The 26104-nt window shown below is 43.6% G+C and overlaps 1 protein-coding gene across 1 annotated transcript in view; it reads right to left on the reverse strand.

Annotated features, from left to right (window-relative positions):
* The window catches only part of ddx46 (DEAD (Asp-Glu-Ala-Asp) box polypeptide 46), a 130054-nt gene that overhangs the window by 49158 nt on the left and 54792 nt on the right, over positions 1-26104 (reverse strand). Inside the window, exons 12-14 of the mRNA XM_072512407.1 lie at positions 23717-23838; positions 20768-20846; positions 5232-5314 (exon numbers count right to left, since the gene is read on the reverse strand). Of these exons, the coding sequence (XP_072368508.1) occupies positions 5232-5314; positions 20768-20846; positions 23717-23838 (284 nt within the window). The remainder of the gene's footprint in view (positions 1-5231; positions 5315-20767; positions 20847-23716; positions 23839-26104) is intronic.

The following is a 26104-nucleotide window of genomic DNA, read 5'->3' on the forward strand; positions in this document are numbered from 1 at the left end:
CGAGTCGAATGGAAGTACCTCATCTAGGTGCTGGAGCGGTTTGGGATAGGGACAGGATTCACCTCATGGGTGAAACTCCTGTACAACGCCCCCAAGGCAAGCGTTCGCACCAACACCATCAACTCTGAGTACTTCAAGCTACACAGAGGCACAAGGCAGGGTTGCCCACTGTCCCTGCTCTTGTTCGCCCTGGCAATTGAACCACTATCGATCGCTCTGCGAGACGTGAAAAGCTAGAAGGGTGTACAAAGATGACAGTAAGACGTCTTACACCAGGTTCCACTCCATCGAGGAACATTTTAATCTTCGCATCCCCGTCGGGGGGTTCGGAGTATAGCCCTTGGTGGAATGTCACAAAACGATCAGTTGATCCCTTTTTGCTCGATTACCAGTCTGCCTCTGGTATCCTTTACCTATGCTATCTCCCTTGTGGTTGCCTGCTTTCTCAGCTGGTGAGCCAGTAGGCGGCCAGCCTTTTCTCCTGTGCTTGTCGAAGGTCCCGCGTCTGGCGGAGTTGGTGCACTGCTTTCCTGCTGGATAGCAAGTTAAAGTCCATTTGTAGCTTTTTCATCTCTGCCAGGTTTATTTGGAATCACTAGCTTTCGGAGCGTAGCTCCTTCATCAGGTGAGTGAAGAGGTGGGTTACACAAACACATATATAGACATAGCCAATGATGCAAGATGATCAAAGCTAGTGATTCAAAATAAACCTGTTGGACTTTAATCTGGTGTAAGACTTCTTACTGTCATCTTTGTACACCCTTCCAGCTTTTTGCGTCTCGCAGAGCGATCGACAGTGGTTCATTGCCAGGGTGAACAAGAGCAGGGACTCAGAGTATTTTCTGTCGACCTCCAGAATGGAGTCGATCAGTTGTTGCCTTGCCACCCTCTCTTCCCTATCTCTTCGTGCCTTGTAGGCTATGATCTCTCCTCTAATCACAGCCTTCAGTTCCTCCCAGAAGGTGGAAGGTGAGACCGTCCCGTTTCAGTTGTTTGTAACGTACTCGCCTGTGGCTTGTGATATTTTCTGCCAGAAGACCTTATCGGCCAGTAGGTCCATGTCCAACCTCCACGCGGGGTGCTGGGCACTGGGCACGACCCGTCTCCAATCTCACCTCCATGTAATGTGGAGTGTGGCCGGAGATAACTATTGCAGAATATTCCGCTCTTGCTATTCCTGGAAGCACCGCTTTCCCCACAGCAAAGAAGTCTATTCTCGAGTATGTCTTGTGGACCGGCAAAAAGAACGAGAATTCTTTCTCACCGGCGCGTAGCAACTGCAATGGGTCCACCACTCCCATCTGCTCCTTGAATGTTGCCATCTCCCTGGCCATGCCTGTCCTTTTCCCCGATCTGCGTTTCGATCAGTCGGTCAATGGGTCCTGTTGAAGTCGGCCCCTTGATCAGTCGGTGTGTGACAATGTCGGGCATTTCTGGCATGGTCTTTTTTATGAAGCCTGCGCCGTTCCAGTTGGGCGCGTACACGTTAACCAGGACTGCCCCCCATCTAGGACACCGCTGGCCATGACGTAGCGCACCCCCTCCTCCATTCCGTGAACGTCCTTATCGCAGTGAAGCTCGTCCTCTTAATAATCAATATGGCTACTACCCTCGTCCTTTAGCATGAATGGTATGTCTGTCCCACCCAGCCCTTTATTACCCACAGTCAATCTTTTTCCTTCAGATGCGTTTCCTGAAGGAAGACTATGTCGGCTTGCAGGCTTCTCAGATGGGCGAAGATTCTGGATCTTTTCACCGGGCCGTTAAATCCTAACATTCCAGGTGATAATCCTGGTGGGGGGATTTTTGTCCCCCCTGCTCCTGCGGGATCAACCATACTTACCCGGTGGACGCGCCCCTGTGCTCATGGCTTTCCCTTTGTTAGGGGGCCATCCAAAATGGCCAGTCACCGTTCTCACCATGAGGCCGGGCCCCTGCGCTCTGGGGTTTCCCTTTGTCCAAGGGGCACACAACATGGCCACCAACTATGTGTACGCCATGTGGGTGAGCCCCTGCACTCAGGGGTTTCCCTTTGTTTAGGGACGCTTCAAAGTGGCTGCTTGCAGCGCCATCTTGTTTCCTCAGCCTCTTCCTCCCCTGCCGAGGCCTGTACGATACCCAGTTCATATTTCCCTCTGTTCCTTTTGTGTCGCTTTCCCCCCTCCGCACCCTTTTGTCTGTGTCCCGCCTTCCCCACCTTCCCCTCCGACCAGGCGCTCCCTCCCTACCGAGAGATGCGCCGCGGTCCCCCTTGCATTCTGCCTTCCCGTGCTAGCTATTTTTGCTAGTGTGGTGGCCCTCTTCCCATGGCTGGTCTAGCCCCTTGCTTATGCCCGCTGACTGCCCTTTCTCCCGGATTAAACCCTCACCTGACATCCCCAATATCCACTCCTTTCCAAGACCCAGTCTTCCCTTTATAATCGGGGCGAGGCAGCACAGTCCTGCTCAAACATGCTCATTGTCCAATGAGTTTCTTGCTCTTTCAGAGTCTTTCCCTGTGCAGTTCTCATAGTTGCCGTGCCTGTCCGTTGGTTCTGATGAACTCATTCGCTTCCTCTGGGGTATTGAAGTAATGCTCCTTCCTTTGGTATGTGACCGAGAGCCTGGCTGGGAACAGCATGCTGAAACATACCCCGTTCCTGTACAGGGCCGATTTCACCTCTTTAAACTTGGCTCTGCGTTTTGCTCGTTCTGCCCAAATGTCCTGGTAAATTCTGATTCTATGTCCTTCCCAGGTGCTTGCTTTTGTTTGTCATACCCACCGCAGGATCCTCTCAGTGGAGCTTTGCAATAATCACCCTCAGCTGCTCCCCGGCCTTGGGTTTTGGTCTAAGCGACCTATGCGCTCTGTTGAGCTCTGGGGAAGCTGTCTCTCCCGACGATGTTGCCCAGCATTTGGGTGACGTAGTCCGTCAGGTCTTTGCCCTCAATGCCTTCGGGCAACCCACGATCCTGATGTTTTGTCGTCGGGACCTGTTCTCCCGGTCCTCGACTTTTCCCTTTAGGTTCACAGCGACAGGGTCCCAGGTTTGATTCCCGGCTTGGATCACTATCTGTGCGGAGTCTGCACATTCTCCCCATGTCTGTGTGGGTTCCTCTGGTTTCCTCCCTCAGTCCAAAGGTGTGCAGATTAGGTGGAATGGCCATGTTAAATTTCCCTTAGTTTCCAAAAAAGGTTAGGTGGGGTTACGGGGATAGGGTGGCGGTGTGGGCTTAAGCAGAGTACGCTTTCTAAGAACCAGTGCAAACTCGATGGGAAAAATGGCCTCCTTCTGCACTGTAAATCTAGGATTCCCCTGGGCCGCCACAAACCTTTTTACCTCCGCCTCCAGGGCAACGATTCTGTCGCTCGGTTCCGTCGAGGCCTTTTCCAGTCGAGGATCGTCCTCTCCTGGGTTGCCACTTTTTTCCCCAGCCCGCCGATTGCCTTCTGCATGGTGGCCATCGCCTCCGCTACCGTCACCTTGACCGACACCTGGACATCTATCCTGATCGCCTCCTTCATGGTTGCCAGTTCCTTCATAAGGAAACTCTTCCATCCGTCGGGGGGGGGGGGGGGGGGGGGGGGGGGCGTGGCGGCGCCGATGCTCGGATTGTTGGCCGCCCTCTCTCCTGGGTGATCAGTGCCCCTTTGACTCACAAGTCTGATATCTCGTCCGCCTGCTAGTTGTGGCATTTTGCGCCGCTTCTGCCGTGTCTCCGGCCCCTCGAGCTCCCGCTAGGTGGCATCTTTCCTCAGTTAACCTCCTTTAGTTGTTGAGGGATTTTCCCCCCCGTGAAATTTGGCCAAAGTTCAACTTAAAGTGCCTTTTGCCGTCCCGGTTCCGAGGAGAGCCACCTGATGTGCTTCCTCGCAGCACATCACCGTCACTGTAAGTCCGAAAAAATATTCTTATGTACTAGAGTTTGAGTAGTTTAGTTCATGCTCATGTTTCCCCAGGCAGTGAGTTACTAATCTAACCTCACTGGGTGTATGGAAGAGACATCGAAAAAGCAGGGAGATATTAGGTGAAAAGTTACTTTCCCTTGAAGACTCACACACACACCTAGCCATAAAGCACAAAGCAGCATTACTGAATTCAAAGTAAATAAGGCTAAATGACTTATGTAAAAACGTTACCAGCCCTGTATGTTTTGAAAGTTACATCCCAGGAGCTAAAGTGTTGAAATAAACCTAACAATGCTACAAGTTCCGAAAGACGTGCTTGTTAGGTGAATTAGACATTCTGAAGTCTCCCTGTGTACCCAAACAGGTGCTGGAGTGTGGTGATTTTCATAGTGGTTAATATAAGCCGACTTGTGACGATAATAAAGATTATTATTAATACACTCAAATATATGCTTCGGTAAATACTGCGCGAGTCAAATGTATAACTCCAAAGTGTGCAAACCAAAATCAAATTCTTTAAAAAAATCATTGAATTATGTTTAGTCGGTGAGTGGGCCCAGGGGTTTGGGAGTGGTGGTAGAGAGAGAAGGGAGTGTTTGTACAGCTATCAGTAACAAGTTAGAATGATAGAATCCCTACGGTGTAGGAGGCCATTCGGCCCATCAAGTCTGCACCGACCCTTCGAAAGACACCCGACCTATGCCTAACCCCCTACCCTATGGGGAAATTTAGCATGGCTAATCCACCTACACAGCACATCCTTGTACTGTGGGTGGAAACCGGAGCACCTGGTGGAAACCCACGCAGACCCTGGGAGAAAGTGCAAACTCCCCACAGACAGTCATGCGAGGTCGGAATCGAATCGAACCTGGGTCCCTACTGTGCCATCGTGTCGCCCCAGTTGTACCCATATAAAACCCATATAATACAAGATAAAACTAATGTCATGCACTATTATATTGGTAAATGACTGGGATAGGTGATGCTGCATAATGTAATAAACTATGAATTTCTACATGTACGTGTACAGAATAACAGGCAATGAAAGTGTTAGTTTTTGGGCACAATTAATGGAAATAATTTGTCATAACAAGCAACTGGTCATGTAAGGTGAACTACTCTATGTTACAAATACACTCTCAAATCTTTCAAAAATTGGGTATTGTTTCATTAAGCGAGCCGGTCAATCTCGCAGCATGCACACGTGCAGAATTATTTCAATGCGCTGTATTATCATTTTCTGTGCATATTATTCTTTGCACACTCATCCAACTAAGTGACATGACAACAATCAAAATTACCAAACAATATTTCCAGAAAATATTTTCTTCAAAATGCTTACCTGGGGCTCAAAACCCATATCAAACATTCTATCTGCTTCATCAAGTACAACATAGGTAACTCTGCGAAAATTTGTTACGCGACCTAAAAAAAAGCAAGAATATAATTTTAATAAGTGCTCTGCGCAAACATTCAGGAATCCTTAAATAATTTCGACTGATTTTATATACGAAAACTAAAAAAAAAACCTTCCCAAATTAAGCAGCAACTTCGTCCATATTTTCTTGACTATAATGCTGTTTTATACTTTGTCTCGTCTTCATATAGATATTACATTCTTAGGTACAGATTATACATTAGGTACAATGCTGTGTGAAAGCAGTTGCCCATGTTTTCTAACTCTTCTCTTGTATACCATCAAGGCAAGCAGAACCTGCAAAATTCACAAAACAGCCCTCTTCAAACAAACACCCATCATACAATTTTAGACTGAGATGAAGCATGGAGCCACATCAGCCATTATCTGACAAGTCTCAGCATTCACCTAGAAAAAGAACATATTAGAGATTACGCCGCATGTGTGGAAGACAGGGATTTTGCTATAGCTATTAGTCAGTATATTTTATGCTATGTGCCAGCATATCTCCTCTAGAGGCTTAACCAGTGAGGAGCTGCTGTATGCTCAATTTTATACTTTCTAAGTATCTGAATACAAGAACATTAAAACTCTAAATGGAGTGGAAAAACAACTGAAAATGTTCCAACAGTAGAGTTTATATTCTGCAAAGAATGACACATTCACAAGGAGCCACAAGCTTAGTAACAGGATACTGCACAACTTTATTATGGACCTACCTCTGATGGGTTAAGTCTTGCATGCCCAAATCAAATTTCTTGAGGAAACTTTCTCCATATGGGTCAAATAATGTTGACAGTTTAGTAAAGTGATATTCAATATCATACAGTATTTGTCTAATATTAAACTGTATACTTTCTCATGCAATCATGTTTGATATAAAACACATTAGGTGCTACAATGAAGTCATAACGAACTACCTTTAAATTCACATATACCCGCAGCAATTTCTTTTGGTATCAATGTGATTGAATTGATTTTTATTTTAAAGCACAATCATTTTGCAAGTATTTCCTGAGAAAAGCTTAAATCTTTGTAGATTTGTGCAGTCTTACTACACAGCAAGATAGAGAAGGAAACAGATTGAAGGGAAATTATTGACCACTTAGACTAAGGTTTCTTGCTATACAAAACTTCCAAAGTTGTTTTTTATTTTTCCAATTAAGGAGCAATTTAATGTGGCCAATCCACCTACCTTGCACATGTTTTGGGTTGTGGGGGTGAGAGCCATAGACACTGGGAGAACGTGCAAACGCCAAACCGACTATAACCCAGGGCTGGAAACAAACCCGGGTCCCCAAAGCCGCGATGCAGCAGTGCTAACCACTGTGCCACTGTGCTGCCCGCAACTACCCACAAAGTTAATCAAATATCAGTAAGTATCCCATGGGAATTTTACTTGGGCAAATTTCTTTCAACTTTGTATAGTTCACTGGTCAAGGCCACATATAAAATGGACCGCATCTTGAATGCAATGGACAGACTCAAAGAAACATGGCAAGGATGATTATGACCCTTGTATTTTAAGGCACAGCAAAATCAATTAACTTGTATATGTCATGGAAAGGAAAATTGAGGAAAATCTGTTGCAGTTCCTTAAAATACTGAGAGGCACAGCCAAAGGTATATGGTCACATGAGTTGAGGAGGAAATACTAAATCAATTTACATAACTTTGAATAAAAGTTTTATCTGGAAATTCATAAAATTGCAGTTTTTTGATCAGTCAGCGGGTCTTTAAAACACCATGCCCCAATTAGGGCATAATGAGTGCAAAGGAGGAGGTCTGTTCACCCTTAACAGCTCACAGATCAAGAAAAGCTTACACTTTGCTCAGGAGCACTGAACTGTCCAAAGTTTTGTCTGTAAAGTTCATTCAAATTGCTCGTGCCACAATTGGGAGATCTGTCCCACAGAGAGGTCAAGTACTGTTATACTCACTGAATTGTACCGCACAGACAATTCCAAAGACACCATCACCATTCCTGGGCATATCCTCTCTCACTAGCATGATAAACCCATCAGGGGTGATGACACGCTGGTATACAGTGAGGAGGGACTTATCCTGGCTTCAGGTGAAACATGGGCAAGGAAATCTCCTGCTGATTTCCACCTACAGGGCTAAACAATGCCACACCAATGGTTTAGGTCAAAGTTGTGAATGGTGACGGACAATTAAACAACTAGCAGGAGGAGGCGGCTCCATAAATATCCCCATCCTCAATGATGGGCGAGACCAGCACAGTAGTGCAAAAGACAAGACTGAAACCCCATTTGCAAACATCTTCAGCCCGAGGTTCTGGATGAATGATACATCTCGGTCTCCTCCTGAGGTCCTCAGTCAATTTGATTCACACCATGTGATATTAAGAATACTGCACAAGTGATGTGCCCCAACAACATTCCGGCAATAGTACTGAAGACTTGTGTTCCACAACTAGCTGTATCTCTAGAAAAACAAAGGGAGGTTTAAGGGATTTATATTTGTATTGTTAAATATTAGAAATAAGGTAGTTTTTAAGTGGGCTTAGTGTTCTGTGGAAGGAAGGGTAAACCTATAGTTAAATTCATGCTGGACATAGGTGTTTACATGTTTGGGGGTTTTGGTTTCAATTCAAATTGTGCTTCTATTGTGCGTAGAGTGGATATGGTGTGAAAAGTAAAGAAAAGATTTGAGAAGTAAAAGTTATTGCTCAGTAACCAGAGGTCACTTTCCAGAGGGAAGAGATTTCCTTTGTTCTTAGCTTAACTGGAGGCCAGGGAAGTTGGAGATAGGTCACCAGGGAATGAATATCTCTCAGCTCTGCGAGAAGAAAAGCTGGACAGAACAAGGAGACTCCAAAAAGGCAGACTTCTCAAAGAACCAGATAAAGTCCAGACAAACCAGGGAATTGGGACAGAAGGAATATTTTAGGTAGACTGAAGTTAAGGGAATACAGATCAAGAAGCTGAACAAGGTACTGGTCAGGGGAATTCAAGGGAAATGCAGTTAAGAGACAGCTGTAGTAACCAGATTTAAAGTTGTTAAGAAAACAAAGGTAGTTTAAATGGATTTATATTGGTATTGGTAAACCTTAGAAATAAGGTATCGTTTTAAGTGGATTTAATTTAATTTTTATGCACCTGGAAGAGTAAAACCTATAGTTAGATTTATGCCAGACAAAGGTGTTTGTATGTGTGGGGGTTGGTTTCAATTCCAATTGTGATTCTATTACAGAGGATTGCGACGTGACGAATAAATAGAACTCACAGGGATTGCTGAGCAACTGGAGGGCCTCGTACAGGTAAAACAAAGCTTTAAGTTTTAGTTTTAGCTGTATTTGTTGGCAGTTGGAGACAGGACCTCAGGGAGTGAACAGCTCTCAACTCTGCCAGAAGACTGGACATGACGGGAGCTGCAATAAAATACGGCTTCCTAAAATACAAACTATAGTCCAGAAAACCAGGAAAATGGAACTGAAAGAATTTTTAAGACAACTGGAGTTAAGTGAACAGGAGATCAAGATATTCTTCAGATGAATTCAAGGACGAATAAACAAAATGTTCTTGAGTTAGAGGCAATTGTAGTAACCAGATTTAAAGTGGCACAGCAGTCTTCAAAGGTAAATCAAACGTCTGATGCCATTTTAATACAGTATAGGAATAGGGAGTCAAAGCAATTGTGAGCAGTTTGCACAGCAATCAAGACAATGAAGTCCTAAAGGGATTGGTGTAAAATCCTGTGCTGGATTCTCTGTTAAAAGTGGAACAGAAGCTTTGTTTAAAAGTGTCATTTGGAAAACCTGTCTGGATTTCAGAATGCAAACCGCTAAGGGAAAGCATATTTATGAGAGAAGATTTTAAAGCATGCTTTTAGGAGTGGAGATTGGAAACGCTCATTTGGCAATCATATGTGGGGATTCTGAGGAGACATCCACAAGCATTCACTTGGGGTTCAAAGTGGAGTGTATTTTCCCACAGTCAGTTTGTGTGATTAAAAGGGACTGTGTGTTAATATGACCACTGCAGATTATCATAATCCAATTTTTGCATGTTTAATAATGGTTTTTTGTTAAAGCTAATTAGTGGTCCAGTGACTGGTCCTCCACATTTTCTAAAATCATAAAACATTACGACCTTTTGAGCTAGGGTTCCATTCAGGGATCTTCCCATCCAGTTATAACACCAACTGGGATTATTAACACCAGCTGTTCCAGCATAGCTACAACACTGGCATCCATCCAACAATGTGGGAAATTGCCCAGGTATGTTCTGTTCACAAAAAGCAGGACAAATACAACCCGGTCAATTACCATCACATCAGTCTACTTTCAATTATCAGCAAAGTGGTGGAATGTGTCACCAACAGTGCAGTCAAAAGGCTCTTGCTCAGCAATAGTTTGCTCATTGATGCACATTTTGGGTTCTGCCAGGGCCACTCAGCTCCTGATCTCAATATAGCCTTGATTCAAAAATGGAAAAAGAGCTGAACTCCAGAGACGAGGCGAGAGGGAGTGCCCTTGACATCAAGGTAGTATTTAACTAGTGTAGCATCAAGGAGCCCTAGCTAAACTGAAGTCAACAGGAATCAGGGGAAAATTCTCCACTGGCTGGATTTATATCAAGTGCAAAAGAAGATGGTTGTTGAGGTCAATCATCTCAGTCCTAGGCCATCGCTGCAGTCATACAGAGTAGAAAGGAAGATGGTTTTGGTTGTTGGAGGCCAAACCTGTCAGCTCCAGGACTGAAGCCATATCCCATATGCAGGAACACCTGGACAACATCCAGGCCACTAAGTGGCAAGTAACATTCAAGCCACACAAGTGTGGGGCAATGATCTTCTCCAACCAGGAAGAATAGAACCACATTCCCATGACATTCATTGCATGACCATCACCACTATCAACATCCTGACCGTTACCATTGACCAGAAACTGAACTGGACCAACCATAAAAATAAGAATGTTTCACAGCATTTCAGGTGTGCTAAGTTCCGTGACATCCAACTGGCAGGATACGCAACAGCGTCATGGATTGCGTTCACAAATTCACTTGGAAATTCAAGGGTAGCACGGTACATGAAACAGGATTTTCAACAAAATGAGCTCAGCTTCGCATTTATCTAACTGGGAATAGAGCTTTAAAAAAATTTTTTTTTTTTTTAAATTTAGAGTACCCATTTATTTATTTATTTTTCCCAATTAGGGGGCAATTTAGTGTGGCCAATCCACCTACCCTGCACATCTTTGGGTTGTGGGGGTGAAACTCACGCAGACACGGAGAGAATGTGCAAACTCCCCATGGACAGTGACCCAGGGCCGGGATTCAAATCCGGTTCCTGAGCGCAGTAGGAAGCAGTCTGTGCCACGTGCCGCCCTATGGGAACAGAGCTGATAGATCATAAAGGATCCAGTCTGCTAAGGCTGATGGAAAAGGCAGGTTTTTAACAGTTTAAGACAACTTACCAGGACTGGATAGCAGAGATACAGGAATGGTTGGATAAACTGGAATTTGATAAATTATTTTTAAAAGATCAAAGAATGGTTATTTCGAATGTTCAACTCAAATGATTAAATTGGTTGCTAAAGTACATGTTTGGGTACAGTGATATACAAAAGAAAAATAGAAAATAGGGCAGGCTATTCTGCCCTTCAAACCTGCTCTGCCATTCACCATAACCGTGGCTGATCCTATATCGCAGTACCATACTCCCACACACTCTCCATATCCCTCAACACCTTTAGAGTCTATCTATTTCCTTCTTAAATATATTTAGCGATTTGGTCTCCACAGCCTTCTGTAGTAGAGAATTCCACAGGCTCACCACTCTCTGGGTGAACAAATCACTCCTAATCTCAGTCCTAACTGGCCTGCCCTGTATCCTGAGACTGTGACCCCTTGTTCTAGATGACCCCCCCCCCCCCCACCCCAAAGCCAGAGGAAACATCATCCCTGCATCCTGTCTGTCCAGCCCTGTGAGAATTTTATATGTTTTGATCAGATTCCCTCTCATTCTACTAATTTCCAGTGAATACAGGCCCAGGCGACCCAGTCTCGCCACATACTGCCTGCCACCCCAGGAATCAGTCTGGTGAACATTTGCTGTATTCCCTCTATGGCAAGTATATCCATTCATAGGTAAAGAGACCAAAACTACACACCATACTCCAGGTGTGCAGGATATATGCATTTTGCCAGGATGGAAGAGTCAATTGCTAGGAGACATAAGTTTAAGGTGCGAGGGGGAAGGTTTAGGAGATGCGCGAGTCAAGTTTTCTTTTTTTTTTTTTAAACAGAGGGCGGTGAGTGCCTGGAACTCGGTACCAGGGGAGTTGGTGGAAGCAGATATGATAGCGACGATTAAGAGGCATCTTGATGAATACATGAATAGGATGGGATTGGAGGGATATAGACTCCGCATGTGCAGAAGGATTTAGTTTAGACAGGCATCATGATCAGCACAGGTTTGCAGGGTCGAATGGCCTGTTCCTGTGCTTTACTATACTGTGTGGTCTCACCAAGGTCCTGTAGAGCTGTATTAAGACATGCTTATTCCTGTATTCAGGCACTTTGGCAATGAAGGCTAACACTTTTGCCTTCCTAACTGCCTGCTGTACCTGCATGCTTGCTTTTCGCGACTGGTGTACTTGGACTTCAACATTTCCCAATTTAAGGCAACATGGTGGCACAATGGTCAACACTGCTGCCTCATGGTGCCGGGTTCGATTGTGGTCCCCGGGTCATTGTCTGTGTGGAGTTTGGACATTCTCCCAGTGGCTGCGTGGGTCTCACCCCCACAAAGCTAAAAGATGTGCAGGGTAGGTGAATTGGCAGTGCTAAATTTCCCCCGAATTGGGTACTCTATTAAAAAAAAACACATTTCCCAATTTAAATAATACTCTGCCATTCTGTTTCTTGGTCTGAAGTAGATAACTTCACACATATTCACGTTATACTACATCTGCCATGAATTTACTCACTCACTCAACTTGCCCAAATCACTATGAAACATTGCAACATCTTCTTCACAACTCACATTTCCGCTATGTCATTGTCAGCAAAACTTGGAAATATTACTTTTGATTCCCTCATCCAAATCGTTGATGAATATTGTGGATAGCTCAGATCCAAGCACTGATCCCTGTGGGACCCATTAGTCACTGCCTGCCATTTCAAAAAAAGACCCATTTATTCCTACTTTGTTTGCTAACCAATTCTCAATCCATTCCAGTATATTACCCCAATCACACGGGCTTTAATTTCCTCGTGTGGGACCTTATCAAAGGCTTTCTGAAAATTCAAATACACCACATCCACTGGTTCATCCTCATCTATTTTACCTTCATCAAGTCCAGTGTTCTTCAAAGTCGGGGGTGCGACCCGTGGGTGGGTCGCGTGCGGGTGTCGGAAGGGTCGCAGTTCCGTTGTCCGCGTGCACTGATCGTGCAAATCTCCGTGCAGCAGCCGGCTTTTCATAACGCCGGCTGCAAGTGGCCGCGAACATGTTTTTAAAAAAAAAAATTGGCTGCATTGCGCATGACGATCGGCACGCATGCGCAGTGCGGCCGCTATTTTTTTTAAACGGTTGCAGCTTTTTGTTTTACAAGTTCTGTAGTGGTTTCTAATCATTTATTTTATTCATTTCATTTATTTTATTTTTTTTACATGTTCGGGGGGGGGGGGTTTATTCATTTTTTTCATTTATTTGGCTCATTTAATTATTATTTTTTTTAATACAAGTTCGGGGTGGGGGGGGGGGTTTATTTGATCAAATTTTACAGGAAAAAAATTCAGAACTTTGGACAAATGGAAACTCCATACTTTCCGACACAAGAAGACTTCACCTTCATCCAACAGGTTCCATTTGAGGAGCGTGTACGAGTGCCAAAGGGACCCAAAACCATTTCCTCCATTTTTGTCAGCAGCAAACAAAGTAAGAGAAAATGGTGGGTCGCGCAGGTCGGCCGGTGTGGGTCGCGAAGGTCAGCCGGCGTGGGTCCCGAAGGTTGGCCGGTTGGTAAAAATGGGTCCCCGGAAAAAAAGTTCGAAGAACACTGATCTAGTCTACAAGTTATGCCCTCAAAAAACTCCAGTATGTCAAACAGGATTTCTCTTTCATAAATCCACGTTGAGGTTCGCTAATCCCACTGATATTTTCTTAGTGCCCTGTTACAGCATCCTTTATAATAGACCCTAGCATTTTCCCTACTAATGATAGTAGGCTAACTAGTCTATCATTTTGTGTTTTCTCCCTCCCTCCTTTTTTTAAATAGCAGGGTTACATTTGCCACACTCCAATCTGCCGGGATTGTTCCAGAACCTAAAGAATTTTGGAAGATGACAACCAACGCATCCACTTATTTCCACTGGTACCCTTGGCTGTAGATAATCAGGCTCTGGGGATTAATTGACTTTCTCTATAAATTTCTCCAGCACTATTTTTCTAGGAACTCTAATTTACTTCAACTCCTCTTTCTCACTGGGCCCTTGATTCCTTAGCATCTCCAGGGAGCTTTGTGTGTCTTCCTCCATGAAGATAGAACTAAAGTAGCTGTTTAAGTGCTCTGCCATTCCCTTGTTCTCTATTATAAATTCCTGTTTCGGACTGTAAGGGACATTTGCCTTCACTAATTTATTTTAATATACTTATAAAAGCTTTTATAGTCTGCTTTTACGTTACTTGCAAGTTTACGCTCATATTCTATGTTTCCTCTCTTCGTCAATCTCTTGGTCTTCTGTTCTTATTCCCATTACTAGGGCTTGCTACTTTTTCTCGCAACTTCATATGATTCCTTTTTGGATCTAATACTATCCCTAATTTCTTTTGTAAGCTATGGTTGGCCTGCTTTTCTTGTTGCATTTTTGCTTCAGAAAGAATGCATAACTGTTACAATGAGTACATTCCTTCCTTAAGTATTAGCCATTGCCTATCCACCGTCATGCCCATTAATAAAGTTCCCCAATTTATCTTAGCCAACTCACGCCTCATACCTTCGTAGTTTCCTTTGTTTAGATTTAGCAGCCTAGTTTCAGATCAGACTTGTTCACTTCCATCCAAAAGAACTCTTATCATGTTATGGCCACTGTTCCCTAAAAGACCCTATACAGCAAGATTATTAATTAACCTAATTAACTAATTAAATTGCACATAGCAAATTTCTGAAAAATGTTCCCTGGTTGGTTCCTCAACCTACTGGTCTAAAAAGAACATCTTGTATACACTCCAGAAATTTATCTGTCACAGTACTGCTGCTAATTTGATTTGCCCAATCTATATGTAGATTAAAGTCACCAATACAGCAGCCTTGTTACATGCATCTGTAATTTTGTATTTGATGCCATTCCCTCCCTTAGCACTACTATTTGGAAGCCTATGGACAACTCCCATTATGTTTTCTGCCCTTTGTTGCTTCTTAGCTTCACCCAGACGGACTCCACATCTAGACTGCCTGAGCCAATATGCTCTCTCACCATTTCACTGATTTCATCCTCAACTACAACACCACCCCACCTCCTTTCCCTTATTCTGTCCTTCCTAAATATAGAGTACTCTTGGAGTTCCCAGCCTTGGTCAACCTGCAGCCAGGTCTCTGTAATCGTAATCATATCGTACCCGTGTGCACAAATTTGTGCTGTTAATATGTCTACCTTATTGCGAATGCTCCTTACATTTATTTCCCAGCTCCCATTATTCGGCTTTCAGGATCTCATTCCTCTTCTTACCTACGTCTTTGAAGCCAACATGGACCACAATCTCTGGCTGTTCACTCTCCCCCTTTAAAATGTCCTGCAGGCGCTAAATAACATCCTCGACTCTCGCATCAGGGAGGCAACCCATCCAGCGGATAACTCGTATGGAGAGGTGGTCACACCACAGGTTCAGACTCCACAGGGAGGAAGGGAATGGATGACCACAAGGCAGAGCAAGAGGGCTAGGCAGGCAGTGTAGGAATCGCTTATGGCCATTCACCTGCAAAACAGACATACCGTTTTGGATGCTGTTGAGGGGAATGACCTCTCAGGGGAAAGCAGCAACAGCCTAATTTGTTGCACCACGGTTGGTTCTCCTGCAGAGAGGAGTAAAAAAAGTGTGGGAATGCAATAGTTATGGAGGATTCAATTTATGGGGCATAGATAGGCGTTTCTTTGGCCACAAACAAGATTCCAGGATGGCATGTTGCTTTCCTGGTGCTCGGGTCAAGAATGTCTCGACGTAGTTACAGGACATTCTGGAGGGGGAGGGGGAACAGCCAGTGGTATACTGATACAAACAACTTAGGTAAAAACAAGGATGAAGTCCTAAAAGCAGAATAGGAAGAAAGTTGAGGAGTCGGACGTCAAAGGTTGTGATCTACTAGTGCCATGAGCTAGTCAGAATAGAAATAGCAGGATATATTGGATGCATATGTGATGTGAGGGGGAGGGTTACAGAGGGACCGGTTCTGAAGGAGGTGGGTGCAGTACAAACTGAACGGGTTACATCTGGGGATTACTACCAGTGCAACGTGCTAGTCAGAATAATATTGGAGGGTATATCGGATGAATACGTGGCTGAAGAGATGGTGTGAGGGGTAGGGTTTCAAATTCCTGCATCGGGACCGGTTCTGGAGGAGGTGGGACAAGTACAAACTGGACTGGTTACACCTGGACAGGACTGGGACAGATGTCCTTGGGGGAGTATTTGCTAGAGATTGGTTGGGGAGGGTTTAAACTAAAATGGCAGGGGGATGGGAACCTATGCAAGGAGTCAGGGGAGGAGGAAATCAAAATCAAAAACAAAAGGCAGAAAGGAGAATAAGAAAATTGATAGGCAGAGAAACCAAGGGCCAGATTCAAACAGTCACAGAGAACAATAGTGGGAACAAGTAATGTTAAAAAGTCAAGCCATAAGGCTTCATGCCTTAATGTACGGAGCATTCGTAATAAAGTGGATGAATTAATTGTGCAAATAGATATAAATGGGTATAGTCTGGATTACGGAGACATGGCTGCAGGGCGACAAGGGATGGGAATTGAACATTCAGGAGTATTCAGTATTTAGGAAGGACAGACAAAAAGGAAATCGCAGTGGAGTTGCATTGTTGGTTAAAGAGGAGATGAACACAATAGCGAGGAAAGATATGTGAAATCTTATGGGTAGAGTTGAGAAACACAAAGGGGCAAAAAACCCTGAATGGGGGTTGTAAAGAGACTCTCAAAATATAGTGGTGATGCTGGGAATGGCATTAAACAGGAAATTAGAGACGCGTGCGAAGGAACATCTGAGCTTTTTGGGTGACTTTAATCTGCATATCGATTGGGCAAATCAAATTAGTCACTATACTGTAGAGAAATTCCTGGCGTGTACGTAGGATGGTTTTCTAGATCAATATGTTGAAGAACCAATTAATTAGAGAGCAGGCTGGATATTATGTATGATTAATTGGCAGTCAAGTTGTGCGAGACCCCTTGGGGATGAGCAACATCATATGATAGAATTTTTCATCAAGATGGAGAGTGATGTAGTTGATTCTGAGACTAGGATCCTGGATCTAAATAAAGGAAACTCCGACGATATGAGACGCAATATAGTTCAGATAAATGTGAGGTTATCCACTTTGGTAGCAAAAACAGGAAGGCAGATTATTATCGGAATGCCCACAAATTAGGAAGAGAGAATGTGTAACGAGACCTGGGAATCCTCGAACACCATACACTGAAGGCAAGTATGCAGGTGCAGCAGCCGGTAAAGACGACAAATATATGTTGGCCTTCACTGCGAGAGGATTAGAGTACAGGAGCAGGGATGTCTTGCTGCAACAAGGCCTTGGTGTGGCCACACCTGGAATACTGTGTGCAGTTTTGGTCTCCTTATTTGAGGAAGGATGTTCTTGCTATTACGGGAGTGCAGAGCAGATTTTTCAGACTGATTCTGATTCCTGGGATGGCAGGACTGATGTACGGGGAGATATTCAAGTTGGTTAGGATTGTATTCAGACTCTCTACAGTGCAGAAGCAGGCCATTTGGCCCATCGAGTCTGCCCCGACCCTTGGAAAGAGTACCCTACCTGGGCCCATGCCCCGACCCCATCGAACCTTCTGGATACTAAGGGACAATTTAGCATGGGCAAGCTACCTAAACTGCACACCTTTGGACAGCAGAATGCCAGAGCACTCGGGGAAACCCACGCAGACACGGGAAGAAAGTGCAAACTCCACAAAGCCACCTAAGACCGGAATTGAACCAGGTTCCTGGTGCTGGGAGGCAGCAATGCTAACCACTGTGCCACCGTATTTGCTTGAGTTGAGGAGAATGAGGGGGGGGGGGGGATCTCACAGAAACCTATAAAATTCTAACAGGACTAGGCAGGGTAGATTGAAGAAGGATGCTCCTGATGGTGGGGGTGTCCAGAATAAGTCACAGTCTGAAGATACAGGGTCGACCATTTAATACTGAAATGAGAAGTTTCTTCACCCGGAGTGGTTGGCCTGTGGAATTCATTACCACAAAAAGCAGTTGAGGCCAAAAATGTGCATGCTTTCAAGAAAGTGTTAAATATAGCACTTGGGGCGAAGGGGATCAAATGGGTGATGGGCGAGAACAAAGAACAAAGAAAAGTACAGCACAGGAACAGGCCCTTCGGCCCTCCAAGCCCGTGCCGACCATACTGCCCGTCTAAACTAAAATCTTCTGCACTTCCTGGGTCCATATCCCTCTATTCCCATCCTATTCATGTATTTGTCAAGATGCACCTTAAATGTCACTATCGTCCATGCTTCCACCACCTCCTCCGGCAGCGAGTTCCAGGCACCCACTACCCTCGGTGTAAAAAAACTTGCCTCGTACATCTCCTCTAAACCTGGCCCCTCGCACCTTAAACCTATGTCCCCTAGTAATTGACCCCTCTACCCTGGGGGAAAGCCTCTGACTATCCACTCTGTCTATGCCCCTCATACTTTTGTAGACCTCTATCAGGTCGTTGTAGACCTCTATCAGGTCGCCCCTCAACCTCCTTCATTCCAGTGAGAACAAACCGAGTTTATTCAACCGCTCCTCATAGCTAATGCCCTCCATACCAGGCACCATCCTGGTAAATCTCTTCTGCACCCTCTCTAAAGTCTCCACATCCTTCTGGTAGTGTGGCGACCAGAATTGAACACGATACTCCAAGTGTGGCCTAACTAAGGTTCTATACAGCTGCAATATGACTTGCCAATTCTTATACTCAATGCCCCGGCCAATGAAGGCAAGCATGCCGTATGCCTTCTTGACTACCTTCTCCACCCGTGTTGCCCCTTTCAGTGACCTGTGGACCTGTACCCCTAGATCTCTCTGACTTTCAATACTCTTGAGGATTCCACCATTCACTGTATAAGAAGGCAGGATCAGGATACTGAATTGGATGATCAGCTATGATCATAATGAATGGTGGAGCAGGCTCAAAAGGCCGAATGGCCTCCTCCTGCTCCTATTTTCGATGCAATATACTATCCTGATGTCACGTCTGCAGCCACAGAACATCTGTTCCCTTTATGATAGAATCTCCGACCACTATTGCTCTCCCATTCTTTTTCTCCCCCCACCCTGAGCAGCTCAGCCACTCGTGGTTCCTCGGAGCTGGCTTTTGCTACATTCTCCTGAGAAACCACCTTCCACAACAGTATCCAAAACAAAAATCTGTTAGAGGAGGTGACCCTAGGAGACTTCTGCATTACCTGCCTCGTGCTTCTGTTCTGTCTGGGGTCACCCATTCTATTTCTGCCTGTGCACTCTTTGCCTTTGGTGTGGCCACCTCATTGTACATGCTATCTACCAAGATCTCTTTATTGCAGATGCTCCATAGTAACTCCAGTTGCAACTCCAGCTTCAAAATGTGGATTTCAAGTAGCTGCAGAAGGAGACACTTCCTGCACATATGGTTAGCCTGGGTACTGGAAGTGTCCTTGACTTCCCTTGCATAAGAGAAGCATTCCACATGGTTGACCTGCCCTACCACGACTTACCCTTCAATTGCTTCCTTTACTTTTAGTTCCTCTACTATAGGGGCGTTAGAAATACTCACAAGGTCCTACTTACCAAGGCTGTCTCTCCCCTTTCTGAGGAAAGGTAGAGAAGGAAAGGATCACCTGGCTCCCTCCTCACCAAACTCTCTCGGTCACCAAATTCCAAACAGTGCAGAAGGAGGCCATTAAGCCCATCGGGTCTGCACCGACCCTCTGAAGAGCACCCAAACCTAGGCCCAATCCCTCACCCTATCCCTGTAACCCCACCGACAGACAATTTAATATGGCCAATCCACCTAATTGCATATCTTTGGATTGTGAGGAAACCGGAGCACCCGAAGTTAACCCATACAGACACGGGAAGAATGTGCAAACACCATACATTAGCCTGAGGTCAAAATCGAACCTGTGTCCCTGGAGCTGTGAGGCAGCAGTGTTAACCACTGTGCCACCGTACCACCACTCCCCCCAACTGAATCTAGCCTCTGAAAACCCATTTATCTAAGTAACTTGCAGCTGCAGGTTGAGCCTATATCAGCCCTGTTTTAAAGATAAGACTAAAACCCATCTTCTTCCAATTCAAAGAGCAACGTTTAGTTCATTGCTAAATTAAAGATTAGACTTCAGATAAAAATTAACCCTTAATTTAATACATGAATTCCCTCAGTCACCAAACTCCAACTATCACACTACTGCAGTCCAAGCAGCATTCCAGCCATATCTTGTTCCATGCTTTTATGATAATAATTGATGCTGCATTGCCCTATCATTTTATAATTTCATTCTCTACTAAATTTAGGGCTGACAATTAACTAACATGGTCGAAGATAAACATTGAACCTATTCAGATCCTAAAATGAAAATGTATCAAGAAGTGAAGAATCTACTTGCTGTGTAGTAAGACTAAGGAGAATTTAAAAAATTGACCCAAATTAGAATGCTTTGTCTTGGAAATCAGTTTGCTGTTGAATATCTGGAATTATAGCATGTGATTTATGTTTTTTAGATACAGAAGTGCACTGATTTTAAGAGAAATTGTCTATACTGAAAGTGAGATTCTGCCCTGCATCTGAAACAGGACCTATCACTCAACAACAGCAGTAAGATTCCTCTGCAGAACCCAGGAAATGATTGTTTGAAAAACACTGATGCAAAGACTTTCTTTGCAGGGGGAGGGAGTAACAAAATGTGTGCTTAGTTAGCGTCAAATCTGTAAAAGCATCAAAATGCATATTGCCTAGAGGATGCTTTCTCCAGAATTAATTCCATTTTGCATCAGTAGAGCCAGTCACTTAAATGACAATCGCCTAGGCTCTACAAAGAAATCCTTCACTGCTTAAAAAATTGTTAACTGTGGAAAACATAGAGGATATCTTCTCCTTTTGAAGTGCTTCCCCAACATTCCGCTTTAAGGTGGCTTCCATGTATGCTTAACAGTCGCTAAATGATCAAGTGTACAGTATGGCAAGTGCTCAGCTATTTACAACTCCCTTTACTTACCATTATTGGCTGCAAGCATGTCTATCATGCGGCCCGGTGTGCAAACTATAATTTCTGCTCCTCGCTTTAGTTCAGCAATCTGGATTAAGAAATGAAACATATTTTTAAACATGTGAAGATAAACAAGTCGCCATAAGTTAAGAAAGAATTAGGATTCGATCAGTCATTCAAGTTGGTCTTGTTCAGAAGTTTCTAGACTTACTACTGTTAGCACACAAACAAATTTACCTATGAAGCGACATTGTCCAGGGACCTCTGGGTGGCGTAATGTAGGGGAAGACACGCACGAAGCGGCTCTTTCTAGAGTACTGCACGTTTTGCCCTTTTCTCTCAGTATCAGGAGTATTTTCTTTTGAAAACCCACATAATTAATGGGATAAGGATTCCATGATTGAAATGCCCAGAAAAGAAAATGGACAGCAGAGGTTCGTTGACGGAGACGGAGGCCCCTCAGAGTTCATCGGCAGATAAAATGGTGGAGGCAGCCTCTGGGGCTCCGGTCACTTCACTAATGGCTGAGGTGCTTTTGAGTACCTTGGTGAAGGAATTTAATAAAACACTGGCAAATTGTGTCAGAGGACCTCTGGAAATCAACGGAGGAGGCCTTGTAACCCTTCCGAGGGGTCTAGAGAAATCAATGAAAGCCCATGGAACCACGATAAAGGATATGGAAGTGGTCCTTTCGAGACACAGTGATCAGATTGCCTCACTGGAAGTGGAGGTGTCTTTGGTGTCCGAAGTGAATAAATCATTAAAGGCCAAGATGAATGATCTCGAGAATCGATCCAGGAAGCAAAACATTTGAATTGTGGGGCTGCTTGAGGAGATGGAAGGCCCAACGCCCACGGAGCTAGTCACCGTCAGCTGTTATGGGGGTCAGTTAAGGTTTTTTTGGGTTTAAAGTTAATATGTGTTTTGCTTTTATGTCTCTTTCTTCTATTGTGTAATCTTGGTTAATTGTTTTGGATGATTTTGCTTAATATTAATTTTTTAAAAAATAAACATTTTTAAAAGAGACATTGCTCTGGGAGAGATTTAAAACTTCATGAAATCATATTTGTAATAATTTTATAGAGGGAAGCATATCCTACTAAATTATTACATCATTCAAAATGGGGTAACTAAGTTATTTGTACAGTTGCAATGTTCCAAATCCTGAAGTTGTCCAAATACCAGATACTTTTAGAATGTTCCATGCATCAATTTTAATGGAGTAAAATTAAAAAACAAAATTATCTGAACTATTTGCCTCGGCACAGTGTGGCTCCAGGGTAGTTATTCCCTTTGCCACTTCACGTACTACTGCATCCCGTGTCCAAAGTGACCCTTGACCCCACCGGACCCACTTGATCCGAACTACCCAATGCCTGAAATGCCCAACCTGAAATCTGGCAATATCCAAAATCCTGCACAGACTCCATTCCCAAGATTGCCAGATTTGAGGGACTGTACCTATTGTTGTGCAGTTTTGAGTCAAACCTCACACAAGCTTACGAATTAGGCGGAGTAATAGACCACTCGGCTCTCGAGCCTGCTCCGCTATTAAATAAGATCAGAGCTGATGTGATTTTAACTTCAACTCCACATTCCTACCTATCCTTGATAACATATGCAAACATACCAATATTCCGAGAACCATTTCACCATCAAGATATCAATATTTCAACCCCCAGAAAAACAGTTAAAATAATAGTGATAAACTTACCCCCTGCCAAGTAATGTACTTGATTATACAAGGTGGGGACATTAAATTCAGCCTGAGGTTTCTACAAGAATACAATTACTTAGCTAAAGCAATAAATCTAAGGGAAGAACTCATAAGCTACCTTTCACTCAAAACAAACCTAACTACACAATTAATATTTTTAGGAATTATCAATAATTCTTTATGGATTTTTAAATAACATTTCAGATCGTCAATGCTCCCCTCTCCCAAGCTAGACACCTATGCTCTCAAAGACCTAAAAATAACTCGTTTTTCCCCTCAAGTCTTATTGCGGCAGCTGGTGTTCTGATCTGGACCACTGTCCCCACACAACTTCTCAAGCTCAAAATTAACCTCCAGTATCCAGCAGTTGTAATTCACTATCAGCAAAGGGGCAATGCTGAGCATTAAGTTGTCAAATAAGCACCGAGAATCTCAAATACCTAAAGGTGGTGGCTCGAACTAGGAGGCGATCTATTGAATGGTTATTTGTTATGAAATGATACCTCAATTAAAAAATAAAAGACAGTTGACTTTATGCATGGATCTACTAAATTATAATATTGTAGTGTATTATGCCAGGACATTTCCCTATTGGTCAAACATTGAAGTTGCAATACCACAAATCAGAGTTTCTACATCCCTAATCTACATAAAGTCATTGCATAACAAATTTTTGATCGTTGAGTAATGTGGGAAATGAAGACAGGACCCATGGATTAAAAAGCAAAACACTGCAGATAGTGGAAGAATTTAAAAAAAACAACAGAAAAATCCTGGAAACATTCAGCATATCAGCCAGTACTTGTGGAGAGGAAGATAGGATTGACATTTCAGGCGGATTATCTTCCATCAGAAGTAGAAGGCAGCACACCTGAAACATTAGTCCTACTTTTCCTCCATGCTTGCTGCGTGACCGGTGTTTCCAGCATTTCTTGTTTTTATTATAGCACTGATCGACTATGGTTATCAGCCGGAAAAGATTAATTACTTACAACCCTAATAACTATAAACATATTTTCAAAATCTTTTGAATGTAATTTTAATTGCTAGAATGCTGAATCTCACTACATTAGGATCTGTCACAACAATTTGACTCCAATAAGTATATGTCATGTTTCAGCATTCAGTGGGTCTTGGGCTCAATTCCAGGTCTCCATTGAGTTAGGTGCAGGTGGTGCACAGGGGCCTCATGAATTACTGCTTTCAACATGGAACAACGAAAGTTAGCAGAAAAGAATTACCTGTTCACTTATTCCAGTTCCACCATAAACACACACTACCCTTAGTCCAAGTGCTTTTGAGAACTTCTTGCATTCTTTGGTAATCTGCAGGGCTAACTCACGGGTTGGGGTGGAGATGAGTGCTAAAAAGAAAAATGTAAATATTTGATCATTGCAAAAGCATATAAAAATGCTAATGGCTCATAAAATAAATGAGGACAGCCAATTCTGGACACATCATGATTAGCCCATATGTTCCTATTCACTAATTGTTTGCCTAGTAATGTACAGTGATTTTTTAAACTATCATTCTGAAGCCAACTGGTTTATAGTAAGGTGGCTTTTTCTGTTTTTGAACAGAACATAACTTCCCCATCTTCCAGATTTCCTATCTTCCGAATTAATTAATTTTTGAAAATTAGGGCTTCTCGTACTTCAAATCATTTATCTCACTTGGTGTTCTGGATTGTATAATCCCATCCTACCCAGGAATTTAAATATGCCATAATAACCCTTTTAATATAATTTCCTTTTGCTCTTCCCATATGCTTGCTCTTCCACAGATCAGCCCAAGTAACAACAAGTAAGTGGGAGTGCCTTATACGATGCACTATTCTGGCTTGTAGATCAGTTGTAGTTTTCAAAGCAAAGAAAATATTTAATTTAATGCTATGGTCTCTATGGGTGGGACTTTACATTTGGGATCATAAAACAAAACTCGCCATGAAATGTAGTATTAGCCATTGATGAAAACTGCCTGCATGGTTGGCCGTCATAGCGAGAGGATGTGAGTATAGGAAAAGGGATGTATTACTGCAATTGTATAGGGCGTTGGTAAGGCCACAACTGAAATATTATGTGCAATTTTGGTGTCCTTAACTGAGGAAGAATGTTCTTGCCATGGAGGGAGCACAGCGAAAGTTTACTAGGCTGATTCCTGGGATGGCAGAGCTGTCATATGCAGGGAGATTATATTCATTGGGGTTTAGAAGAGGGAGAAGGGATTTTATATAAAATCCTAACAGGATTAGACAAGGTAGATTCTGAAAGAATGTTCCCAATGGTGGTGGTGGAGTACAGAACTAGGGGTCATAGTTTGAGAATAAGGAATAAACCTTTTGGAACGGAGATGAGCAGAATTGTTTTCACCCAGACAGTAGAAAGTCTGTGGAATTTACCACAGAAAGTAGTTGAGACCAAAACAGTGTATAATTTTAAGAAGGCTCTTGAATTTGATGATCAGCCATGATCATAATGAATGGCGGAGCAGGTTTGAAGGGCCAAATAGCCTACTCCCGCTTATATTTTCCATGTATGTTTCTATGTATGGTGGATATAAAGGGGGTTGCTGTTTTGTTGTTGTTACAGGACAAATTCAAATCATAAGACAATAAATCGGTGAAAACTATGATTTATGCATACCCTCATTTATTAATGGCATTAGATCAATTAGTATTTTCATTTTATATGAGTCAATTGTTGCGTTTCTTAACAAAAATGAATAGAAAAAATAAAGAACAAAGAAAAATACAACACAGAAACAGGCCCTTCGGCCCTCCAAGCCTGCGCCGACCATGCTGCCCGTCTAAACTAAAATCTTCTACACTTCCGGGGTCCGTATCCCTCTATTCCCATCCTATTCATGTATTTGTCAAGATGCCCCTTAAACGTCACTATCATCCCTGCTTCCACCACCTCCTCCGGCAGCGAGTTCCAGGCACCCACTACCCTCTGCGTAAAAAACTTGCCTCGTACATCTACTCTAAACCTTGCCCCTCTCACCTTAAACCTATGCCCCCTAGTAATTGTCCCCTCTACCCCGGGGAAAAGCCTCTGACTATCCACTCTGTCTATGCCCCTCATAATTTTGTAGACCTCTTTCAGGTCGCCCCTTAGCCTCCTTCATTCCAGTGAGAACAAACCAAGTTTATTCAACCTTGCCTCATAGCTAATGTCCTCATACCAGGCAACATTCTGGTAAATCTCTTCTGCACCCTCTCTAAAGCCTCCACATCCTTCTGGTAGTGTGGCGACCAGAATTGAACACTATACTCCAAGTGTGGCCTAACTAAGGTTCTATACAGCTGCAACATGACTTGCCAATTCTTATACTCAATGCCCCGGCCAATGAAGGCAAGCATGCCATATGCCTTCTGGACTACCTTTTCCACCTGCGTTGCCGCTTTCAGTGACCTGTGGACCTGTACACCTAGATCTCTCTGATTGTCAATACTCTTGAGGGTTCTACCGTTCACTGTATATTCCCTACCTGTATTAGACCTTCCAAAATGCATTACCTCACATTTGTCCAGATTAAACTCCATCTACCATCTCACCGCCCAAGTTTCCAAACAATCTAAATCCTGCTGTATCCTCGGACAGTCCTCATCACTATCCGCAATTCCACCA

This window comes from Scyliorhinus torazame, chromosome 7 (assembly GCF_047496885.1).
Source record: "Scyliorhinus torazame isolate Kashiwa2021f chromosome 7, sScyTor2.1, whole genome shotgun sequence".
Lineage (NCBI taxonomy): Eukaryota > Metazoa > Chordata > Chondrichthyes > Carcharhiniformes > Scyliorhinidae > Scyliorhinus > Scyliorhinus torazame.